The sequence below is a fragment of the Tympanuchus pallidicinctus genome, unplaced genomic scaffold (genome assembly GCF_026119805.1).
Source record: "Tympanuchus pallidicinctus isolate F22 unplaced genomic scaffold, pur_lepc_1.0 scaffold23, whole genome shotgun sequence".
Taxonomy (NCBI): domain Eukaryota; kingdom Metazoa; phylum Chordata; class Aves; order Galliformes; family Phasianidae; genus Tympanuchus; species Tympanuchus pallidicinctus.
The window spans coordinates 8,776,231-8,799,556 of NW_026294740.1; the positions used below are offsets into that span (position 1 = coordinate 8,776,231).

Below are 23,326 nucleotides of genomic sequence, written 5' to 3' on the forward strand. Positions count from 1 at the left end.
GGGAGAAGAGCTGAGAAAGAACCACTATACGTAGTAATTCTGGAGGACATAAAGAAGTCAGTGGTTTGACTTGTCCCTTTGAACCTGTTCACTAAATGATCAGGAGTGGTGAGGTGACAAAGTTGGCTGCTGATGAGCAAGTATTCTGAGTAATTCAAAGCAAAAACATTATTGCAAAGATTGTAGAAGGATCTTGAGATACCGAGTGGTAAAGGATTGGGAAAATGATTGTTGAAGTATCTTGGCAGGAATGGGAAACATTTAGTCCTGTTATAAAATGAAATTCAAGAGCTGTTTTAATTAAAAGTGAATTGAAAGATTTTGCATGATGAACAAACAGAAGTTCTCTTACCGCTTACTGCTTTTCTCCTCTGACTTCTAGCCTCAGGTGAGGAAGGAGGTGAGGGAAGACAATCTAGATGTGAAGACGTTGAACTGACTTTCTTTTGAGAGTGTTCTTCTGAAAGATTCACAAGTTTCTTTATTGGTAGCCCAGCTGCAGGCTGCTTGTACCTTGCGTACTGCAGTGCTTCTGTGATCCATCTCATTTCCCTCCAGATCTCATCAACTTGCTTTTGAGGAAAAAATTAGTGAAAAACTACAGTTATGTCTGCATAGTAATTCTACCTCAGCGTGTACTTGTGAGTTCCTAACCAGGTGAGCAGTCGCTGTCATCGGAGAGAAGCAGGTTTTAGTCTGAACTGCCTTTGGTTAGGCGCTTTTTGTTTCCCACTACTGCAGAGTCTGCTTAAGGCCTAGATTTTAAATAAGCTATCTGAATGGAGAATCTGTAGGTAGGAGGGATAAATCTAGGCCTAAGTTCTGACATGGAAATAAATGAAAACTGTCTTTCGATGGAGGATGAAGCTTAATCAGTTTTGTAGTGTGCTTGAAAGTTGGTTTCATTCTGCGTTGGGATGAAATCAGGATGTTTCAAGGATTCCTGTGAACCCACAATTCCACTGAAAAGCAAAATGCTCAGATCAAACCCAGTTTTCGAGCAGTAGAAGAATATGTGTGCACGTGTCTGCACATGGGGCATCACAGCAAATCTGTGAGACAAACTGCAGTTTTTCTCCCTTGCTATTCTGGTCTGTATGCATTTTAACAGTATAAATCCACACAGGACAGTTCTAATTCATGCCTGTTGATGGCAATAAGAGACAAGTACGAAAATCAATTGCAGAATAAGGCTTCAAGCATTTAAGCATAGAAAAGATACAATTTAATTTGGGTCTTGCGAGTCTTTCGATAAAAGAACACCGTCAGTGTCTTGCCAGTGAGCTAATTCCAATAGTAACCACAGATGGTTCAGGTGTTGGTTCACAGTCCAACTTCATTTCAAGACTTAAGTGTAGCTCCACAAAAGGAATACAATTGCTTGACCAGTTAGTGAACTTCTCATCTGTTTGACTGTGGAGATCTTATATTTTCTTTCTGCCATCCTCCTTCAGCCCTGAACAAAAATCACACTGCTTCCAGTTTGTGGAAATGCAAATCCCCTGAATTTTCTCTGTGATGCCATTCTACAGCATCTCACAGGACAGCGAATCAGTCATTTTAATGAACTGTAGTTCTTAAATTATTTAGGAATGCTTGAAGCACTGTGCTGTATAAATTACAGTGACTAGACATTTTGTCTTGCTGTCTAACATTCTGGGAAAGATGCTGAGTACCTTATCTGCTGTTGTGTTGTTGTTGTTGAAAAATATTTTTACATTTTAGCTGCCCCGACTCCTTTTCAGAACTGCATTCACGTAGACTCCCTTGCTCTTTACAATGTTTGGTTTGTGTAGTAACTTCAACACTGTCTTAGATCTAGGATCACACAACTGCTCTCGTGGTTTTGTGGTCACCGCTGAAGATTGTGGTATGTGGTGGGCTGAGATATTTTTGCCAATAGGTGGAATACAGCTGGTTTTCATTTAAGAGGAAACCTGACAAGGCTAATACACTGTCACAATAACTCAGCACAAAACGCGGAAGTTTAAAATATTCTCCTGTATTTTCCTAGCATGATTCTATGATTTACACGTGACTTAAAGACTCTGGAGAGAAGGAACATAGAACTGTCTATAAAGTGTGTATGTATTAATATACGTATATTCATTTTTGATGTGAAAGGTAAAAGTTTCCCAGATGCTCCAGCACAGTGGAAAACCAGATTTTCTGAGTGTGAGAATGGGGAGATGAGGAGGAAGGAGATAATGGAGATGTGAAAGCACAATGCTATGCTCCTCTCTGCTCCTCTGCAGGTTTCTCACAGCTCCGAAGTAGACTATGCAAAGGGGATCTGAATTCAGAGCAAGGAAAAACAGAAATATTATCATCTTATTCATAATTATGAAGGCCAAATATGTTATTAATGAGATAGTGATTGCATTGGCCCCTGCTCCAACAAGGTGTCTACAATATAAAAACATGGAGCTGTAAACCGATCTGCACTTCACTAGTAGAAACACAGATCAACCAGGTGCACAGATGTCCTCTGGACAGGGCAAGGGTTTTACCTATGAGTAATCAATTACCAAAATGGTTTGCAGAAGTGCAGAGAAAAACTATTACTGAACAGAATGCCCATGCATGGCAATAGCTTACCTCACATTCGATGGCAGCGAGTTTTACAAGCAGGCTGACACATTTCTGTGTAACAGCCTAGCACGACCGTCATTTGATTTTACCCATAAAAATCCTTGTATAAAAGCAACAACTAAGGAAATCATGTTCTGGGTTAGAATTTCATAAAAGCAGAATTGCGCTTTTGATACAGCTACTCTTTTTATGACGTCTGTGAATAATTCTCCATTTAGATTTCAAATTACACCCGATGCAGTTTTTAAGAAAGCCACCTTAAAATCTCCTTGGAATAGTCAGAAACAGACGATTACCTGTATGTAGTCCATAACTTGCTGGTGTCTTTGTTTGGCTGCAGCGACTTCACTGTCTGAAATTGCTTCCCTCAGGGACTGCTGGGTTTTCAGAGAGTCCAGCTCCATGACAGCAGAAAGGCGGCAATACAGGCTTATAAATTTTTCCTTGTAACAGCAAAAATGAACTGTGAAAAGACCAAGTGCAAAGGAAACACTGTTATACTCTGGTTATGAAATATGAAATCCTTAGCTCTCAGAACACAAATTTTATTAAATGTAATTATTAACTCTCTGGATGGGTTACTTAAAGCTGGAAATAAATAATACAGGCTCTAGTTCTCCTCTCATTTACACTGGATTTACTCTGTTACTTCATCAATTTCAAAAGAGTCATTTCTAATTTATATCTATGTGAAGGGATAATCAGGCCCTCAGTATGCAACTCCTGAGGCTGTTTTGCCCTCGATAGCTTTAATCAGAGGGCTCTTTTCTGAGGCTCATCATTTCTTTTATCAAGCAAGCAGTGACATGACTGGAAAACTGAACTCTCTTTTTTCTTTTTAATTGGGTGTTTCAGAAAAAAGTACCATTTTGGAGGATGATAACTTTCTTTCGGCCTAGGCTAACATAAATCAGTAACTCAGATGTAAATGACAGCATTAAAAGCATTTCAATGACATCACAGTTCAGGTGAAACAATTAAAACATTGTTAGTTGTTATCATGTGCTGCCCTCTGAACTGTTGTGCAGCAGGGCAGTGCAGACAGCTCAAACTGACATCTCTGTGCAGTCGGATGCAGTAGCACAGAGCTGGGTGAGCTGCCACTGAAAGAGCCAAGAGATGGAACAGCTACATGGAGCTTCACAGACATTAATTTGCCTGGCCTCTTAACGCCATGTTCTTCCAGAACCTCATGTGCTCAGGCAGAACTTGCCAGTGATCTCTGCAAGCTGCAGTACAGACATATGAAAGTTGCTGAGGGAGAGCAAGTTTTCAACATAGCTCGCCATCACTGCAAGCAAACAGTGTGATCTTGTTATGCAGTGAATGGCAGCTGGCTTAATACTGCTGCATTTCGGGAGGGGGCATGATGTTTTGTAGGGTATTTCGAGTGCAAAGTGCATAATTTCTTCTTATCATAAATAGAAAAACAAAAACTGTCATAGATCTATGTATCCCTTACAACCAGCACGATGAGGAAAAGTAATAATTTCTCAACATGAGAAATCCGATCCCAGAAACATCAATGAACGCAGAATCTGAAACAGAAATCCCACCAAAAAAGGTGAGTGAAAAAGAATTCTGCCTTCTGGTTTCCCAATGATGCCTAGATACTGCAGGGATCTCGTCTGAATAGTGTGTGGTCTCACAGCATATATGCCATATGTGATGGACTCTTGAGTGAATTACAGCCGCGGTTTCAGCTTCAGTGCTGAAGTTTCTGGCCTTTGTGGTTTTAAGTCAGACCTTTTAATGTTACTTTAACAAATGTTACTTCAACGTAGTCTTTTGTGGTTATGCAATTATATAGTTGGTAGCCACCAGCTAATGGGGAATGGAAGCTTCTAATATTTGAGATGTGAATCACAGTCACTTCACAGAACATCAGGGATACATATGTAACAAGTCATGTAGAAAATGTCATCTGCCCATGGCTAGATGATTGCTTACTTTAATTTAAAAAAAAAAAAAAGTAAAATTCAGCTTTCCATTCTGACATGAGCTTCTTCCCCACTGAAGCAACATTGCTACGCTGAGGTTTGCACACAGACTGCTATTTAAGAGATGACTCTTTGCATGTTTATCTGCACCACATCATTCCACTCTGTCCATCGATTTCTCAGCTCAAGGCAAACTGCATTCCAGAAGCGAGCATAGCTCTCACCCATGGTCTGTGTACCACACGATGAGAGTTAAATAGTTTGCAAGACCTGTAGTACAGAGACGAATTTCAGCAGAGGTGAATATACTTCATGCATTAATTTGCACAGTGAATGCAGTAGTCACCGTTCATAGGGAGAAATAATATGCTGAATACACAGAGTCTAACTGTCGACCTCAGGCTGCATGTCAAGAAGACTGTAAATCTGGCTTTAGGGCACTACTGTCACATCAAATGCCACAGCCATGTGACCCAAAGCTCTGAACTATCACTTCTAGTTCAATTACGTTAGTTCTCTGTTGAAGGGGTAACTCTGCCTTGGCAGAATAGAGAGCAGCTCACGTATTGTCTGTTTGTAGCACTCCATAATTCTATGGCAGCTCCGCTGTCATCTGTCCTCCCACAGCCAGCAAAAAACCCAGAGTTGTCACGGGCACCAATCTCTGCGCCCTGGCAGATGTGACATAAACACAATCGTATGCTCCTGCCTGATTCAAGTAAGATTTGTGCTGCTGGATGATGGGAAGTCACCAATCTATTGTGCCTGCAGACCCCCAACCTCAGCTAAAAGACCTTCCATTAAATCCAGTCACTGTTCTCCTCCACCAGTGACTGCCAACACCCAGTGATGGCGTACAGGACACAAGATGGTGACAGTGGTGGCGTCTCACCAACACTTGAGAGACACGCAGCACCGAGGACCTGCTGTCATATTACAAAGTGGCTCCCTGTGTACTGCCTCCATCAGTTGTGGCTCTTATCTTTCTCTCTCTAAGACAGAGGCAAGAAATAATAACAAGCAATTTTACAGGCCAGAAGGAAACAGAAGAGCCTAATGTGTAAGGCTCAGCAGTCCCCTTACTCATCATTTTCCTTCTACAAAGGACTCTAGCATATCTCATGATAGCAGACTTTTCCTGCTGCAGCAGTAGAACTGAGCATCCCACATTCTTTCAAGAATCAGAAAGAAAAGGATGACTGTGATCTGGGAAACTCCACTTAGACCCTTAACAAAGGTATCTATATGTAAAGGCAGGAGCTGCAAAAATCATCCTCTTCAAACCTGGTTATTCCTGTGGCAATTTAGAGGCATGCTTTTTATTGCGTCTGCTTTGACACTCCAACATTGCCATGCCATTTTTCTTTTTTAATTCTGATTTTTAAAGAGCATCAACTTCCAAGCAAGTTTGAAGATACATTCTGGATACTGTGGGCTTTGCTCTATGCTTTGCATTTCAATAACGATTGCTACAGTATATGCTTTAACCGCTCTGCTCCCTCTGTAACTTGTACACAGTTATAGGTAGTGTTGTTGCCAAAGCCATCATGTGATTTATTGACTCTCCACTGGGACAAGGGGGAAAACAGATACAACTTTGTGATTTTATTATAAGGAGACTGGGTTAATATTTCTAGGTGAAGCAAGCTACTATACCGAGTTCAAACATCTGAAGAGGGAGGTTAAGAAATCCTGAGTGTGGGGTGTAAGGATTATTCTGTCCTGGGGCAGTGCAGACGTCGTCTGAGGCGGGGAGCAGGAGAAGAAAGGAGACATTGTGACCCAGTTCCAACACCTCCTGTGTATACAGACGGAAGTGCTTAGCCTGTAGAGGGACACGCGCGGGGGAAGAAATAGGAGAGAATTACAACATGGCACTTATATAAACAACACCCCAAATGATATAAAACATTAAAGAAAATTTGCACAACATCAAGCTTGGAATTTTTATAAAACATAAATATTTGGGGGGGGGCTCTAAATGTGGGTTCATGTCACTACATAAAATAAAGATTTAAAGCTGCAATGTTCCACGCTAAAACAACACACACAGGCACAGCCCCCCTGAAAACAACATTTATGTTTCTTATTAGGCAGAAAATGATCACATGCCATGTGCTTTTCAAGATTATGATTGCATAATTATGTGAAAACATGAAAATGGATTCAATTAAAAACCTTTAAGATTCAATTTAGGGTTGGTTAAGAGAAATATGCAGCTCTCCCTCAACACAGCACTGAAAAGGTTTAACAAGTGCTGCAGCAGCAGCGAATGGCACACGCAGCGCTTGCCTGAGGCTGCTGCACAGCTGCACTTCTCTCAGGGAGTGCAACAGCATCACTGTCCACGATTCTGCCCACCACAAAGACAACAAAACTGCACAACTGCACCTGTTGAACAAAAAACCCAATTTGGTAGCACAGAAGTTCCATCCTGAGTCATCAAAACTTTTATAACTGCGCTTAACTGCAAGGGCAGGTTTACGTCTATCCCTTGTGCACAGCAGATGAGCTTAAACGCTTTGCTGGGCTGCAGCCTATAGAACAAATTGCACATTGCTTTCAATATTTTATTCCCTAGCTCAAAAAAAACCCTAACAAAGGTACAAAAGCTACAACCTTCAAGAAAATACACTGGTGCAGGGACCTGTACAAAGCCCTACCGGATTAGTGGCTGACCACAAGGCAGCACACCACCTGTCTTCATTTTGGATTTACTTGAGCCTTACGTAGCTCTTCCTAGGCTAGAATGTGCAGCATTGATGGATTCCTCTTTAAAATAAAGCCAAAGCCTTTCAAAAACAAGAATTGTTGAGCCAGATTAATTCATTTTAAGGCCACAGCTTTTTAGCTGCACAGATTTTGAAGTGAATATAAAGATGATTTACTTCTACCGTAAGCCCTCTTTACCCTTGTAGACCAAAATAAAGTGGAATTTGTGTAAACAAGAAACAAACTCCTTAGCTTGTTTTTCCATGGATCTTTCACATCATAGATTATCCCCTCTGCCTTCTTTATTTATTCAAATATGCATCTGTTCGTAAACGTAAAGCCAGAAGCCAGATACCTCTCCTCACCCACAGCAATCTAGAGGTCTGAGCCTATGTGTTTTAGGAGTCTTTATTTGTGTGAAAGAACTGCACAGTGCTGAGCCTTCAGTAGCCTTTTGTACACCCTCAGTGTTACCTCCAAAACAACCATCATTTGCCCCTCTTCCCTGCTAAAAGACCTGTCTTCCTTTGCCAGCTGGGTAAAGGTGCTCACAGCTACTTGAGTTTCATGCAGGAGTGCTTATTTGCACCTGCCCAAAGTTGTATGCTAACAGATACAGAAATAGGAGCCTTCGAATATTAGTCTCTAAAACCTTCTGCGTTCAAATATCCAGGAAAATAACTAACAACTTGAAGGTGTCTCCCCCCTCAGCTAGAAGTATTGAATAGAAAGGTTCTTTGCTTCTCTTTTCTTAGAACATTTACATTTAATTCCTACTCTGAAGTTACATTTTAGCTTTAGCTGTGTTCTTAAGAATTAGTTTTAAAAAGGGTGATAAATACCACAAAGGAAAATACCTGATGCAGAGGTAGATTGATCTGTTTAAGGAGAGCTTTCACTGCCATCTGGAGCTCATACAAGAACAATTGAGTAGGGCAGTCTGAAGTATGATCCATACTTTCCACAGATTCTGAGCCAGAAAGTGTTTGGATCCATTCCCACTCATCTCTGTATGTTGAGTTGAGTTAAAATTAGAAATATAACAAAAGTTCAGTGCACAAGAAGGAATTCAGTGTATGTGCATTCAGGATCTGTTGATAGTTTAATCCTCATATAGCAAAACATTCTAAAATTGTGCAATTCTGATTGTTTGTGGTTGAAAATCTAGCATAGAGAAACTTAATTTTTCTAGCACGTGTACAGCAGGCTGAACGTTCCTTGCGAACGTCTTAAAGTCCGACGGCCTTTGAAATATGTGGCTAAGGCTCCTCACTCCAGGTTTGCTTTTTCACATTTATTTATTTTCCATGTATTAATGTGCCCTGGCAGCCCAGACAGCCAACCATGTCCTGGGCTGCATCAAAAGCAGTGTGGCCAGCAGGGTGAGGGAGGTGATCCTGTCCCTCTGCTCTGCGCTGCTGAGGCCTCACCTGGAGCGCTGTGTTCACAGGTGGAGTCCTCAGCACAGGAAGGACGTGGACCTGCTGAAGTGCGTCCAGAGGAGGGCCATAAAAATGATCCAAGGGGGGAAACACTTCTATGAGGACAGTCTGAGAGAGCTGGGGCTGTGCAGCCTGGAGAAGAGAAGGCTGCGAGGTAACCTGAGAGCAGCCTGTCAGTATCCAAAGCTACAGAACTAGAGAGCTACAGAAAGAAGGGGACAGACTCTTTAGTAGGGACTGTGGAACAAGGGGAAATGGCTTCAAGCTTTAAAAGTATAGATTTGGGTAGGATATAAGGAAAAAATCTTCTACAGTGAGGGTGGTGAGGCTCTGGAACAGTTTGTCCCGAGATGTGGTTGATGCCTCACCCCTGGAGACTTTCAAGGCCAGGCTGGATCAGGCTCTGGGTAACCTGATCTAGTTGTGCATGTCTCTGTTCTTTGCAGGGGAGTTGGACAAGATGACCTGTAAACGTCCCTTCCAACTCTAAGGATTCTGTGATTCTAGGATATCTAATTCCATATGGAGGTCCCTTCCAACCCAAGCCATTCTATGATTCTATGATTCTATGAGTGACCAGAAGGAGTGGATCCAGGATCTTCCCCTTCCCAGACCTCATTTAAGGGTTGGCAGTGGAGGCAAGAGCATCTCACCTGGAGAGCCCTGTGTACCTGATGGTAGGCAGCTTTTTTGCCTTTATTTCAGGCCAAACAAAGGTCTGATCTTAAACCTCAAGAGTCAGAAACTATTATAAATCCTTACAAATGGAGAAACATCTTTTCCAGTACTCAGGAGTTCAACAGCTGATAGCATGTCTGAATATGCTGTATGTTTGCTATGGATTAGAGTGAAAAAATAGATAATGCACAAGAGAATACACTGAAAAATGACAAACACCCTGTAGTCAATAGAAAGGAGAACACTGAATTTACTGGCAGCTGAATCATGGGCTGCAGACTGTCATCTTTATAAAAGATGTATGGAAGACTGTTCCCACCACGGCGAATGTGAGCGACCACAGAATACTATCCTTAGAAACCCATGTGCTCACATGTATTTGTTTTGGACAGAACTTCAGAGCTGCTGGAATCGCACCGGTGCACTTGTTTAGTGCAGCCCTGATCTCTCTGGTACACACCTGAGGCAGACTTTGCAGGCAGCTACAATTCTTCAACGACAAAATCGCATTAGACTTAAAAGTTCTCTCTCCATATGTGTGTGTGTAAACTCATGTGTATTGACTTACCTGGAGACATTGCTGTTGTCTCGGATTTTGACATGACAGAGGACATTAGGCAACTTCTGCAACACAAGGACTTTGATTTGATCCACAGAACTGCAGAGTTTAAGGTAACCCAGATACAATCCAGGAGGGAGGCGTTGCTGACTTCTTCTGTGATAGGAGAGTATGTCCTGTTTTGAGAGAAACAGTCCTACATTAAAAGCCTTATCAAAAAGCAACACATGCTTTTATAGCTGTCTTTTTGTGTCACCAGTATTCCCAATTCCCAGTATTTAAGCACATGCTAAAGCATGCAAATAATCTCTGGTAGTTTGGATTCCCTTGGACAACTTCCTACTTAAAGTCATATACAGGTTCACAAAGCTCTCCACATCATGCATGTACTGGCACTAAAAAACTGTGATTTCAACCTTCTACTGTTGTATTTAACTTCAATAGCACGCACCCTGCACTCATCTGATGTCTTCAGTAGCAAGCTGGGGCAGAGAACTGTGTCAGCTGCAAAGCAACTCAGCAAAAAAGCAGCTGTTTTTTAGCCAGGTAAATTCCCTGCTTCATTTCTGGTGTGTGGATACACAGAGAAGGGTGGCATGAGGAAAAAGCTATCAGCTGGGGAAGGTAGGACAGAGAGGCTGCACAAACCAGTACTGGCACCAGAGAAATGCATGTAGATCTCTCGAAAACCTCTTTCTGTTTTCCCCTGCTATCAACAAGAAGATCTCTGTAAGTATGGGAGTTGGGGGCTTACAAAGATTAATTAATGACTGTGCTTTCTGAGCAAATATCTTTATCAACAAATAGAGCTCAGAAAGAATGAAAACTGATGGCATATTTACTGAAGCCAGGAGAAGTTTTTAAGGCTACATATAGCTGTCCCCAGGAACTATTCTAAAAAGGATATCTGCTGCCATCCTGAGAAATGTGTGCCTCTGCAGTGGGTGAGGATTAAGACACCTGGCCTTACGCCTTTACTCTTGGAACCATCAAATTATCTTCCAGTGCTTTGCTTGGCTCTGACCAATGCAATTAGACCCTCATTTTCACAAGCACTTCATGAACAAAATACCCATTCGATGATTAAACAAGTAATACAAGAAAGGGTGGGCATTAGATAGGAATGTGTAAACCATTAGGGGAACATTTTTTCCACTAGGATCTTTGTGGAAATTTGATCATGGCCTGTATTTTGGGTTTCCTAATATAAAACTTTTGCCCAGATTGACATTTTTCTACACCTTTAACACATTTTAATACAGTAAATCTAACATAGATCAGGTAGGTTTTATTGTCTTTTGGAAATTTTTTAATGTTCCTAAAAGCTGGTAACGTATATTTTGATTCCCTGTCAGTTTCTGGTACCAAAAGCACAGTCTCTGCCCAAGAAAGTTCCTCAAATGTGAAAATGAACAATGGCAGTCATTGTCTAGCTGAAGTGACAAAAGAAGGGACTGGGACAATATTTGTCAAGTAGTATTTCAGGTAACTTTGCCACTCATTTGAAGAGAGAGACTGGCTACAGACATTTTCTGAGCAATAAGTTGTTACCTACAGAAAACATGCATTCATCTTTTAACTACACAGATTCAACAGGAATTCACTGAGTCCTGAAGGGCTGGAAACCCCTGGCTGTCAATGATGTCAACTGAGCTGACAACTCCAGCACCTTCTGGGATCAATCCTTACCTTAGTATTGCTCTAAATATGAAGCCTAGGAGTGTGTTATGCAGAATTAAGGAAGGATTATGGTCAATAAAGAATTCTGTAGCAACTATACCAGGCACTAAGGAACTCTGAACCCCAAAGAACAACTTTATTAAGTAGAACAGTAGATATTATACTTAAATGATTGTTCAGGGTTATGTGGAAAAATCTTATGGTGCACAGAAATTGTAAGTGTCTGTATGGGTGCTTAAGAACATCCTAGAGAGTTTTAAATGTTTATAGCCCTTGCTAAGGAATGCTATAGCATGGCTTCCCAAAACTGATAGAAACAGCACCATTCTCTGCTAGGACTTTGAAGTAATTTCTTTCTAATCTCACAGATATTTTACATATTAGGGATCTGATCCCAGCCCCACTGGAAGTAATATAAGTCTTTTCTTTCAATGGGAGCCTTGCCACTAGTTTTATTGGGCACTGGACTAAGGCCTAAAATTCTACAAGAATCTTCCAAAATCAGGGCTCTGGCACAGGCTTTACAAAAGCAAATAACATACAGTTAAGAGAGGCAAAGCACTACCTGGATTGTTATAAGCAAAATGTCTAATGCTGTTGGCTCCTCTGGCGTTGAAAGGGATTTCCTCTGGCTTTGTAGTTTGGATACCTGCATCCATTTGCCATTAAAAAATGAATAAAGACTCTCCACCTCTCTTATAGTAACAATCAATATATTGCCATGCCGATCCTTGATTGGCTCATAAAAAACTCTGCCGAGGTTGTGAGTTCCCAGCAAGTTCTAGAAAAGAAGAAAATTATAACATGGCAGTTATTTACTGCATATCAGGAAGGTGCATTTTCTGAAAGTTAACTTTACGCTCCCTGACGTCTGACCTATTGACTTCAGTAAAAACCAGTCACACAGCCTTTCTTACGTCCTTGCCCTGCAGTCACATCATGCAGTGGCAAAAGGAGGAGTTACTTTAGCATCTGGTCCAGCAGTGTTCAGTCTAGTGTTTACCAGAGAATATCAGACTGTCACAAACCAATGCCTTTGTAAAAGGGCTGGCTGCAAATTCACTTCTACCCCCGGATCGCACCCAGTTATGTAAAGGTAAAGGATACTGCCTTCAAAAGCACTCAGTGTCGGTCTAGAGGTGATTCCTTTGGTATCAATGAAGTCCTTCTGCTTAGAACTTACCAAAGAGCTAGATGCATACCTAAATGAGAGATGCAGCACATATCAGTGATACCGAATTCATACTGGAGACTTCAAATGTTTTCTGTTAAGATCATTAACTATAACCTCAATGTATTGTTCTCCGTTTCAAAATGATGCTGATTATTTTCAGCAACAAAAGCAGGAGGCCCTCATATCTGCACTGAATGTAAACAGTTCTGGAGTTGAACTGCGGGCTGTGTTTATGAAGGACCACAAAGGAATTTGAAAAGACACGGACCCTTTTTCTTTTACTTCAGATACCAAGAATGTGCTAGACAAACCAGCAGAAGCAAACTACCAAAGCAAAGCTCTCCAGGAAAATATGTGAGGATTAAAGAAAAGTAATTTTAAAAGACTCCACATAAAATACATATTTTGGTCAAAATCCCTTTCCTCACACAGAAAGGCATCTGCTCATAGGTGCAAACATACTCAGTCCAGTCACCAGCCACTGAAGAGATTCCCAGATGTCTTAAAGAAAAATGCCTAACATTTAAAATATGCTCATTACTTCAGGACTTTTCAAGAGTTCTACAGTAAGCAGGGTAGGGATGGGGGTTGTTTAAAATGACAATTCAAATTCACAATCTAGCACACCGTACGCTTAAGGAAGTGCTGTAACATAATGGCATTGTAAGGTGATAGACTGCCCTGACATTTTTTTTTAATCTGTATGTAGCTGACAATATTTACTTATAAACTTTATCATTGAATCGTTTGTAAACTCTAGATAGGCTGACCTCTTGGTGACAAAACTCAGCAGTTTTTGCTTTAAGCATCCCTCTCCAAAGCATGCTGCTGGCGCCTGTCCCACATCCTTTTTCCTCACTGTTCTACCTGTTGAGGTGAGCCTCCATCACTGATTACACTGGGTGGTTTTGCTATGCATTTTGTTTGAATCTGTGTGTCCACAGATGGGGCAGATTATTACAGGGAGATGTTTAGCTATCTGTTGTGATGTTAAACTGAGTATAAGAATGTGCCTAAATGGAAACAGATAGATCGTTATTGTCACTGATGGCTGTATGCTGTGAATGACATTCCAGCAGAGAGAATGGGGGCACCCACTAATGGGAATTATGGCTAATTCATGCACTGAAAAAAGTTTTGTGTCTGCTTTGCATGGCATCCCATCTCTTGAGATTTGTTTGCTTAGTTGTCTAGTGGTAACAGCAGGCAAAATTACAGTCTCCGTTGCCTCTGAATCCTGGTCCTGTCCCTCAGCAGCTGTGTTATCACTGATCTTTTCCATTCTGTCCTAAATTCCTGTGGAGTCAGACTGTTAACTGCCTCACTAAAATGTATTCAACCGTATAAACTTTACTGAGATCCTTCTATTGGTGGATCCCATTAGGCCACACACTGTTAAAGGCTGGCAGACCTGTGACAATTCCTGTGCTCATCAGGGGACCAAACTAACAGAACAAACGATGAGGACAGTAAAGCTGCCAAAAATCCAACAGAGCAATGTACCTTCTGGGCATATGTGCCATATCTCTGTGCCTCAAGTTCTGTTCTTACCCTCTCTGGTAGCAATCAACACAACGGAATCTTGCTCATCTCAAACTGCAGTCTGTGCACACTAACAATGCTCTCTTAGGGAAGGAATGAAACTGAGCTAACCAAAGGAGTACGCGCTACCCAGGCTGAGCTAACCACACCAGGGGGACCCTTCAGCAGATACAGTTAAAACTGTCTCCAGTGAGAACTCAAAGGACTGGCAAGCAGCTGCTGCTTAGCACAGGTGGTCCTCCAATAAAGGTGCAGCAGGCTGGCATTCCATATATTTCGGGATACTTTGGGGAAATCAGTGAAGACAGGTGGTTGCCCAGGAAGGCTATTCTTCTGTACAGCTTGCTTTGCCAAAAGATGTAAAACAAACCCCACACAGATATTCTTAATAATGGCCACGAAGTATCTGGCTCTCACAGCTGCTATAAAAGCGAGCTTATTGCGTGGACTGGCAATAAGAGAGGGATGGCCGTATTGCTAACGCGTGAGCCAAGCACTATGAAGATCTCCATTAATGCTGTGACTGTACCACAGTTTTCTGGGCATTTTTGGTGACGTCATTCAAACAAGTGAGGTCTGCATATACTTTTTCTGTAAGGATCATGTCCACACCTTTGTGAATTTCTTTCTTTTCCACAAAAGTAAATATTTAATGACAGCAGTTGCCGTCCTGCTAGAAATGTCACATTACTGCCAGCACGTTCCTCACAAGTTTTACAGTGTCCAAACATTCTCCTAGAGAAATGCTGTAACAAAGAACAATCACTATTGGAGGTTGGAAGGTCATGGAGCTAATAGCTAGAAACAGGCAATGCAACCAACCTGGAGCTGTGCTGCTGCAGAAAGCATCTTTTGCCTGGCTTGAAGTGTTGTTGATGAGGAGATGGATACAGACATATTCTGCCTCAGCCATCTGATATCATCCCACATACAAGACAACTGCAAAAATATGTCTATTCAGTCAGTTTTTGTTCTCAGCTTTTACGAAAGCAGAAATTAAAAGCATTATGGACTTTGAAAAATCAGTAGATGTTCATCTTGAGTTTCTGTGGGTGGCAATAGTTGCCTAGATAAGCATAAAACAGATATCAAATCACACAGAAATAATTCTGTAAACACCGTGCACCTATTAAATCATTTTTTAGACTACTGAGTAAAAATGATTTACTGTTTCCTAGGGAATAAAAAATAGTGTGAAGATACCTTTAAGGGTGGCATAACCATTACACCAACTTCAAAACATCTAATGGCTTTTTTTAGGCTCTTCCTCTAAATGTTCATAAAACCTTTCTGTTCCTAGTGAGCAGCCAACAGATGTAGGATCAGACATTTAGAAGAGTTCATTGTGCTGTGGTCAGCGACTCAACCAGAATTTCACCCATGCAGATGCTGTTTGGAAATTACATTTTAACATGAGTAAAAGATGAAGCACTTCATCACTTAGCATTTTAATGCTCTCAGAATGATCAGCTAAGGTTTCTGCATGGCTAGCAATGCATTTTTAGAAGCAATATATGAAATTAGGTTCCCATTACCTTTGTGAACCACAGGAAATCCTGCATAATTGAACTACTGTGAGAGTCATCAATTTCCACAATTGGGATCTGATCTTCATTGGTTACCAACAGATTGTCTTTGTAAAAAAATATGACAGACAAGTAGAGTCCCCTAGAGAAAAAAAGAATCCGTGTCAAACAGCTTTCATGTCTATTAACATCTAAGCCAAATTTTTGCTGCTGAATCATAGATTTTAAGTTCTGAGGAGGCAGAACAAATCAACTGATCTTAACTTTTGTGTTTTATAGTTCATGCAACTCCAGGTAGAGAATTCTGAAAAATACGTGGGAAGGCTTTTTCTTCAGATGATGTGAGACTACAAGAATTTAAGGAATTATGAATCTGTGCAAGTCACTGACATCAACTTTAGCAAGAGTTTTGCCAGAGTAAATAGTATACAATGGAGGGTTTATGCTCTCTAGAAATCAAAAATTCTACCAAAACTTTTTATCATTAATGGGCTTAGTTTTGCTCTCATTTACTTCAGAGCAAATCTGAAATAACTCAATTGAAATCAGTAGGGTTATTATGGATTTACATTAGTGTAATTGAGTGTAATTTGGCCAGCATATCTGCAAAACTGTTTATAGAGATCATTCCTTTCAATATTTACCCTTGCAATTAGTTGCATACATTAAGTAGTTGCCTTAGGGAATTTAAAGACTCTGGAGAACTCTTCTGAAAGAATCAAACTCTTATCAAAATACAAAGAAGAAAAAGCAAACTGAATGCGCCTGGCAATGAAAGAAGAAATAATCCAGCCTAAGAAACTTTCATTTGCTAAAATAAACTATCAAGGCAAAGGGTTGCTTGGGTCGTGCTGGGCTGCAAACCTAGCTAAAAACATTAGAAAGTTTTTGACGTGCTGCTTGATGCCAATGAGGTATTAGTATCTGCAGAACACGTCATCTGAGCTCTGCATTTTTCATTATGAATGAAATAAATCCCAGTTTCCTTATTGAGCAGCAATGGAGGCTTCACTTAGCAATTCCTCAGTGACTGTACTGTTGTGTTTGCACACAATATTTTCCCATTACAACTCAAACCGTTTTCCAAGTAGTAACAATCAAAGATTGCCAACGATTTCAGTAGGAACTGCAGCATTATTTTCCTATCAGATGCATCAGTCTCACACGTATGTAACTGCATCAGGTTCATTCAGACGTTGCTGTTTCACTGGAAGTAGAATTTGCGTACATCTATTTTTAAGGTGCTGTTCACTATTACATAAAAGCAATAACTTGGAATGTTTGGGAGATGAAATGAAGGACAGACCGCTTCAGAGTCTTCACAAACTTGTTTGATGAATGAAAAAGGTGCTTCAGGCTTCTAGAGACGGACTGCTTGCGGCCAGTGTTCTGTAATTTGGAACTTTCTAAAATGGAAAATAGAAACAAAACCAAATGCAGCACTTCAATTTGAGATCATAAATCATAAAAAGCCTTTGTTTGTTGAACCATACTGATAATTCAGTGCCCACCTTATTCCTTCCAACAGACAACATTCAGAACCATGCTGATTTACGCTTGCTTGTATTTTCTTTCTCTTAACAATACTCTTCATCAAATGATTTCTTTAAGTGCATCAAACTCAGACTTGGTGGAACTGCTGTTTTGCACCTCGGACCAGTATAGCTTGAAGCACGTGTCGAGGGAGGATATGAATTTTACACGTGGTCCATGAAATTACATCTCAGCCTTCCAGGATCTGACTGTTTTCTCGTTATTTAAAAGAACTACGGATCCCCATCCAGACTCAATTACCAAACATTTTGAGGAACAACCCTCTCCAGTGGGGAAAAATGTGACTCATGAAAGATTTTGAAGGATTTTAAAAGTATTTGCTGCTAATCTGCCTGGCTGTGTTTTTGGAGCAACATATTTCCTACTTACCTCCAGTGCAAAATAGAAGGTGTCTATCTGTGTCTCCCTAGCAAGTTCTAAGTTTGAACATTTAAAGAACATCTAAATTTGCTCCTGTCAAAACCCCATCTGTGGAAGCACTCAACATATTTTTAAATGATGAATAAATTTGCACTGTAATTTGCACATAGAAAACTACAAAGAAAAGACACATTGTTAGCATAATTACCACTTTGCTGAACAGCAAGTACAAAGAGAGCAAGGTTCTACTAGGGCTGAAATCATGCAATTTAGAAGTATGAGACTTATTAGATCACCAAATACATTGTCCTCCCAGTGCTAACTTACTCTGCATGGCATATTCTGCACTGCAGTGCTCAGTTCAGTTTAAATAGACTCATCTTAGTTCACGGCTGCTCCTTTGATGCCACTGATCTTTGATTTCTTTTCCATTTGGAAAAACTCATTTGTTTTCCTGCCCACATCTCCTCACTTTTATTTTACTCTGTGCCTTTTTTTTCAGTTTATCATAGTAACGTAAACCAAATGTGACAGGAAAACTCTTGTCTTAGAAATATAAACTTAATCCTAATTATGAAATTCCTATTTTCTTCTATAATTGCAATGGAAGGAATAGAAGCAGAAATTGCTGAAAGTGAAGCAACATAATTCTATATAGAACACCCAAAGACTGCAGCATTACAATCAGAGGGCACGTTACAAATGAAACCTACATTATTGGGCTATTCAGTGGTTTGGGTTTGGTCCACAATTTTTCAAAGCCCAAAGAAAAAGACATAATGTAAAACTAGATGGAAACTGTAAATTCTCCAATGTTGCTGTCTGCTTTTGTTTGACGTTACAGTATGTCTAGAAGCCAAAAAACATGGAACTGAGATTAGAGGACACTTTGGACCTACAGGAAATGGAACTTTAACAATCTGTTATTTAATTAACTAATAAATAACAGAGCAACCTTTTTACAACAATGGCAGTAAGAACAAAAGTGGATCCTAAGGAACAATACAATAGAGCTGTGAGCTCTGTTAATAGCTCAGGAGCAAACGTATATTGGCCAAGATCAGAGAATTTCCAGTAGATGGATTTAGATCAGAGCATTCACGCTTGGACTGAACTAGGCAATTAACTCTACTTACCACATTAGTTTTTCTCTTCTTAGGGAGGATATATATGTGTGCCTTTGCAGTTCACTTAAATTCAACAGATACATGAAAGCAGCGTAAGTTGGTTGTGAGAAATAAGAAAGTTGCATGCTCCCACTGCTAGCATGCATCTGGGGTTTCTGCTCTAGAGGAATGTCTGCTATGCCATGCCATTTCTCTGAGGAGGAAGATCATCTGGAATTCTTTGTCCTATCACTAGACAAGCGGGTGCCTCTCCTCAAGTGGGGCAGATGTGAAGTAAATGGAATTACCTCAGTGCAAAATTATCTGAGGAGAAATCTTAGCCCCACAGATCAGACGGTCTGTGGAACAACTAAATATCACTAATGGTAACACTGAATAATGAAGCAAATTACTAGAAGTGGAGCTAAATCCTATTGAAATCCTAGCAGAGGGCATAAAATGGGGTTTAGAGTTTTTACTAACAGTGGATGAAAATACATCAAATAACTGGAAACTTCCAGAAGCAAATCATACTCGCTTTCAATCACCATAATTTTAGCAGTGCGAACAACTGACTCTGAATAACATGCACAGAGGCAGAATACCATGCAGAAGTTAAAGGCACGCATAGCCAGCAGACACTTCAGTAGCTTAAGGCCATTACAGACTGCTATTACCTCAACTCAGGATGGGATGTCATCCAAAAGAAAAAACTCTCCTGAGGAAGCTATAGCCCTGTCAGTCACGTTACCAGGTGGTGTATTTTGGAGTACAAAGTCAGGCTCAACAGTTGAGATTGGAACTTCTTAATTTTCCTACCCGAACCTCCCAGTCCGTGGCCAAGTTCTCCAGCCTGTTCTGTGTATCCTCAGTACTTTGTGTATACTCAGTACCTCAGTGTTTGTGTATCCTCATTGCAGTAAAATCTAAACTTTTAAAATGTCCCATGGAATAAGAGATCGTTGTCTTTGTTAAAAGCAATGAAAACGTGATCCCAGGTTGTGAATCAAATTATCATTAGAACAGTTTTATTTCAGTCAATCTCTAGTAAAATACATTTCAACCAAATTTCAGAAAGAAAATATCTAGTAAGCATTTTACTGAAGAGTTGGGTTTCTTTCTTAATGAAGCAACACACAATTGCTTAATCCACTCAGAACTGCTTAGGAAGAATGATCTTCAGGAAAAAAAATACTTAAAAAATACATTTGAAGTGTTGCCAGAACACACAATTGTAGTAATTGGGTTATGATAGTCTGTAGCACGGTATTATGAAGACAAATGGATGACTGTTGTTTGTAATCATCAGGATTTTCCAGAAGATTAAACATATGAAAGCAAAGCTTCCTAAGTAATTCCCTAAGAGATTTCAACATATCACAGAGCAGGTTCAAAAGCAACAGCTGATCTAATTCCAAAAGCTCTTAAACTCACTGTACGTTCCAATGTATTCTTCCTGGTATTTTTGTAAGCTTGTTTTTTTTCAGGCCCTGAAATACAAAGCATGGGGCAAAATGCAGGCTTTGGTGCAAAGCCTGAATGAACAGACGTGAGCAAGAGATGTGTGGAATCTGGGCAATTTAACCCTCCCACATCACTAGCATTGGACCTTGTTCTTACATCTCCTTTATATTCTGAAGCTTTTACTCATCTCAGCCAAATAATCTCAGCCATTTTAGACTGACTGCCCTTTCCACTTTTTTCACCTCCTTTGCACTCTTCCTCTGCTCTCCTTCAGCCAGCCTCAGCAGCACACCTGGGCAGTCCTGCAGAGGGATCACTTCCAGGAAAGCCAAGGGGACAAGGCTTCAGGTTTGAATTTCACTTCACTTTAATTCACTGTGAATTAGTGGCTGCAAGCAGATTCAGTGGTGTTCTTCAAGCAGTTTCAAATTTACTGACACCTCTAAAACAAATGAGGAAAACAGAAGCTACAATGTGCGCTTAGAATGAAAGGAATCTGGAAAAGAGAAACATGATAAAGATTGCTCCAGTGTCAGGCCAGGTCCTCTGCTTAGACATAAAAGCACGTCCACTCTGATTTCTATTCATGACAGTTGAAGCAGGCTTCTGTCTTACGTGCACCAAGTGGAAAAGTTTACTGGGGCTTTTCAGTCATTACTGATAGTTATCTCAGGTCCTTGATGAAACTTCTCAGATGTTGCTGAGATTGACAAATAACAGTCAAATTGCCGTCATAATTCTTAATTTTTCTGCTATTACTTTGTCTTGATTTTTATAATCAAATTCCTGAAATACGAGGGATTGACAGTGTCATATATTTAATGTAAGTTCCAAAGAGTCTTCTCTTATGTCACAGACCTGATTTATCCAAAATACAGTTCTGTGTAATGTTAACATTACAAGCAGTTCTGAGATTCTGATTTAACCAGATCAAGGGCGTTGCTCTTGCTGATTCCACAGAGTAGTACTGCCCTATGGAAGTTCCCACATCCTCTTTCCGACATACAAGAAAATGTTCTGAGCTAAACAGATTCCCTATATTGTTGTCGTGTATTATTTGAGCATAAGGAGCTTGGAAATCAGTAACAGAGTTGTCTGTGCTTTGCTTTGAGACTGGAGTTAATTTCTGAAGCAGCAGAATTTTATGAGAACCAGGTACTGGTGTCAAATTCTTAAAAGAAGGGATTTTCTGCATGTTTGTAACTGCTTCTTCTCTGGGCTGGTATGTCAGTAAAACAATTGATTCTAAGCATATTCTCAGATGTTCCATCACTTACTCCCTGTTCACTAGGAAGGTGGCCTGAAAAACCTCAGAAATGTACCAACTTTGGAAGAGAAAAACCGTACCATGGATAATGACTTGAATCACGAAAAGCTATGTAAGAGATGGAATACATTGTTTGTATTTTTACTACCGTGGCCACCTGCAAATGATAATGTTTGCATGAATTTTAATTAGGGAAACAACATTTTCTTGCAATTTCTCCTTTTCCTTTCCAAGAAACATAATGGAATAGCTCTAGTTGCTATGGTTACAATGGCTTGTGGCAGACTGTGGATCATCATGATTGTGATGTATTTGCACATAAAGAACAAAGGTTGCATCTTTCCATTTTTTCCAGATGATTTGAGCCCTAAGTATTTCTGTGATTTTCAATCAGTTGATGCAGTTTGAAATAACTGTCATACTAAGTGATGAAAAATGAAAACTTCATGGTAGTTCGACTTTTCAGTTTAAAATAAGCTCCTTTGCAATGAAGCATTATTCCAGTTAGAAGTTTATTTTAAGAAAATAAATAGCACTTTTCAACAACCCGTATAGAGCACGAGTTTTTATATATTCTTTAAAACGAATGCCAAGCTGTTGCCTTGGCTCTTGAGCTATTAAAGGCACAGTCTGTTTCTCATGAATGAAGAGCAAAGAGCTGGCTGAGATTCGAACTCTCTCCCAGTTTTGATCCATTCTATTTGAAAATGTAGCAATCTTATCTTCCCACTGCATTGTGCAACTATTTTTCATTATAGATTGGCATCACATCCAGTAGAGTACTTAGTGTCTTCCATTTGGAGGCAGCCAAGTCTCTTTTTTGATCCAAAACAGTTGTTAACTCTCTAAAGTATTTCTTTATATTAAAAAAATAAAAGAGAGACCCTTGAAACATTTTAGCAGAATCCTGCTTAAAACTTACTTGTAGGAAAAAGCACATCAGTAACTGCACAGGGCACAGAGGGAGAAAGGGTGTGTCTGTGCTTGTGTACATTCAAGCTTTCAGATGTTTCCATCCAACTAATTTCAAGGGTTAAGAGCAAGATAGTAAGCTAAAGTGATTCCAGATGGGCCAATATTAATATCTTTCTTTTCCTGATGAATGAGAAGGTATGACCTAGTTAGAAAACTGCTAAAATTACAGGCGCCACAGAGGCTTCAGCTGGTGACCTACCACATAGATATTTATCCTTACCTCTGCAATTATAATGCTGATGAGCTGCTCGAACCTGCTGAAGGAGACGTTCCAGGGCCTCACTATGTCCCCTGTGCCGAGGCTCTCTTCCACTGCAGTCTTTCCAGTCTATTGAACAAAGGAAATAAACAGAAATGAAACACAAAGTAGTAGGAGAAGGTTTTAAAATATTTTCTTGTCTCTGATGTTTCTTGGCTGCAGCGGAGGCTTACATCAGGGCACGCAGGAAAAATGGCAGTTGATTCAAGGCTGCTGCTGTTGCTTGTACAATAAGCTTCCTTTGCTTTGTGCCAGCTGCATAATTAATCATAATGATGATTAACAAAGAGCTCACAATCAGCTCCCAGAAGCTCCTGTAGTGACTGACGAGACAATGGCTTTTTCTCTTTGGCACATAAATAGCTCCTGCTGCTGTAGCATCAGCGCTGCACTCAGCCTGTTCCGTGCTGACCCTCTGTACCTCGCTAAGATCACAGCCCTGCTCCTCCCGTGTTTTATTGAGGCACCATGAGGCTAAATGACCTTCCTACAGTTA

General features: G+C 40.3%; 1 protein-coding gene across 1 annotated transcript in view; it reads right to left on the bottom strand.

The window, feature by feature from the left end:
- ANKFN1 (ankyrin repeat and fibronectin type III domain containing 1) overlaps positions 1-23,326 on the bottom strand; it is a 95,276-nt gene that overhangs the window by 6,651 nt on the left and 65,299 nt on the right. Inside the window, exons 9-18 of the mRNA XM_052688360.1 lie at positions 22,792-22,899; positions 17,152-17,251; positions 15,855-15,987; positions 15,142-15,258; positions 12,169-12,384; positions 9,933-10,099; positions 8,102-8,252; positions 6,189-6,357; positions 2,889-3,055; positions 353-572 (exon numbers count right to left, since the gene is read on the bottom strand). Coding sequence (XP_052544320.1) covers positions 353-572; positions 2,889-3,055; positions 6,189-6,357; positions 8,102-8,252; positions 9,933-10,099; positions 12,169-12,384; positions 15,142-15,258; positions 15,855-15,987; positions 17,152-17,251; positions 22,792-22,899 — 1,548 coding nt within the window. The remainder of the gene's footprint in view (positions 1-352; positions 573-2,888; positions 3,056-6,188; positions 6,358-8,101; positions 8,253-9,932; positions 10,100-12,168; positions 12,385-15,141; positions 15,259-15,854; positions 15,988-17,151; positions 17,252-22,791; positions 22,900-23,326) is intronic.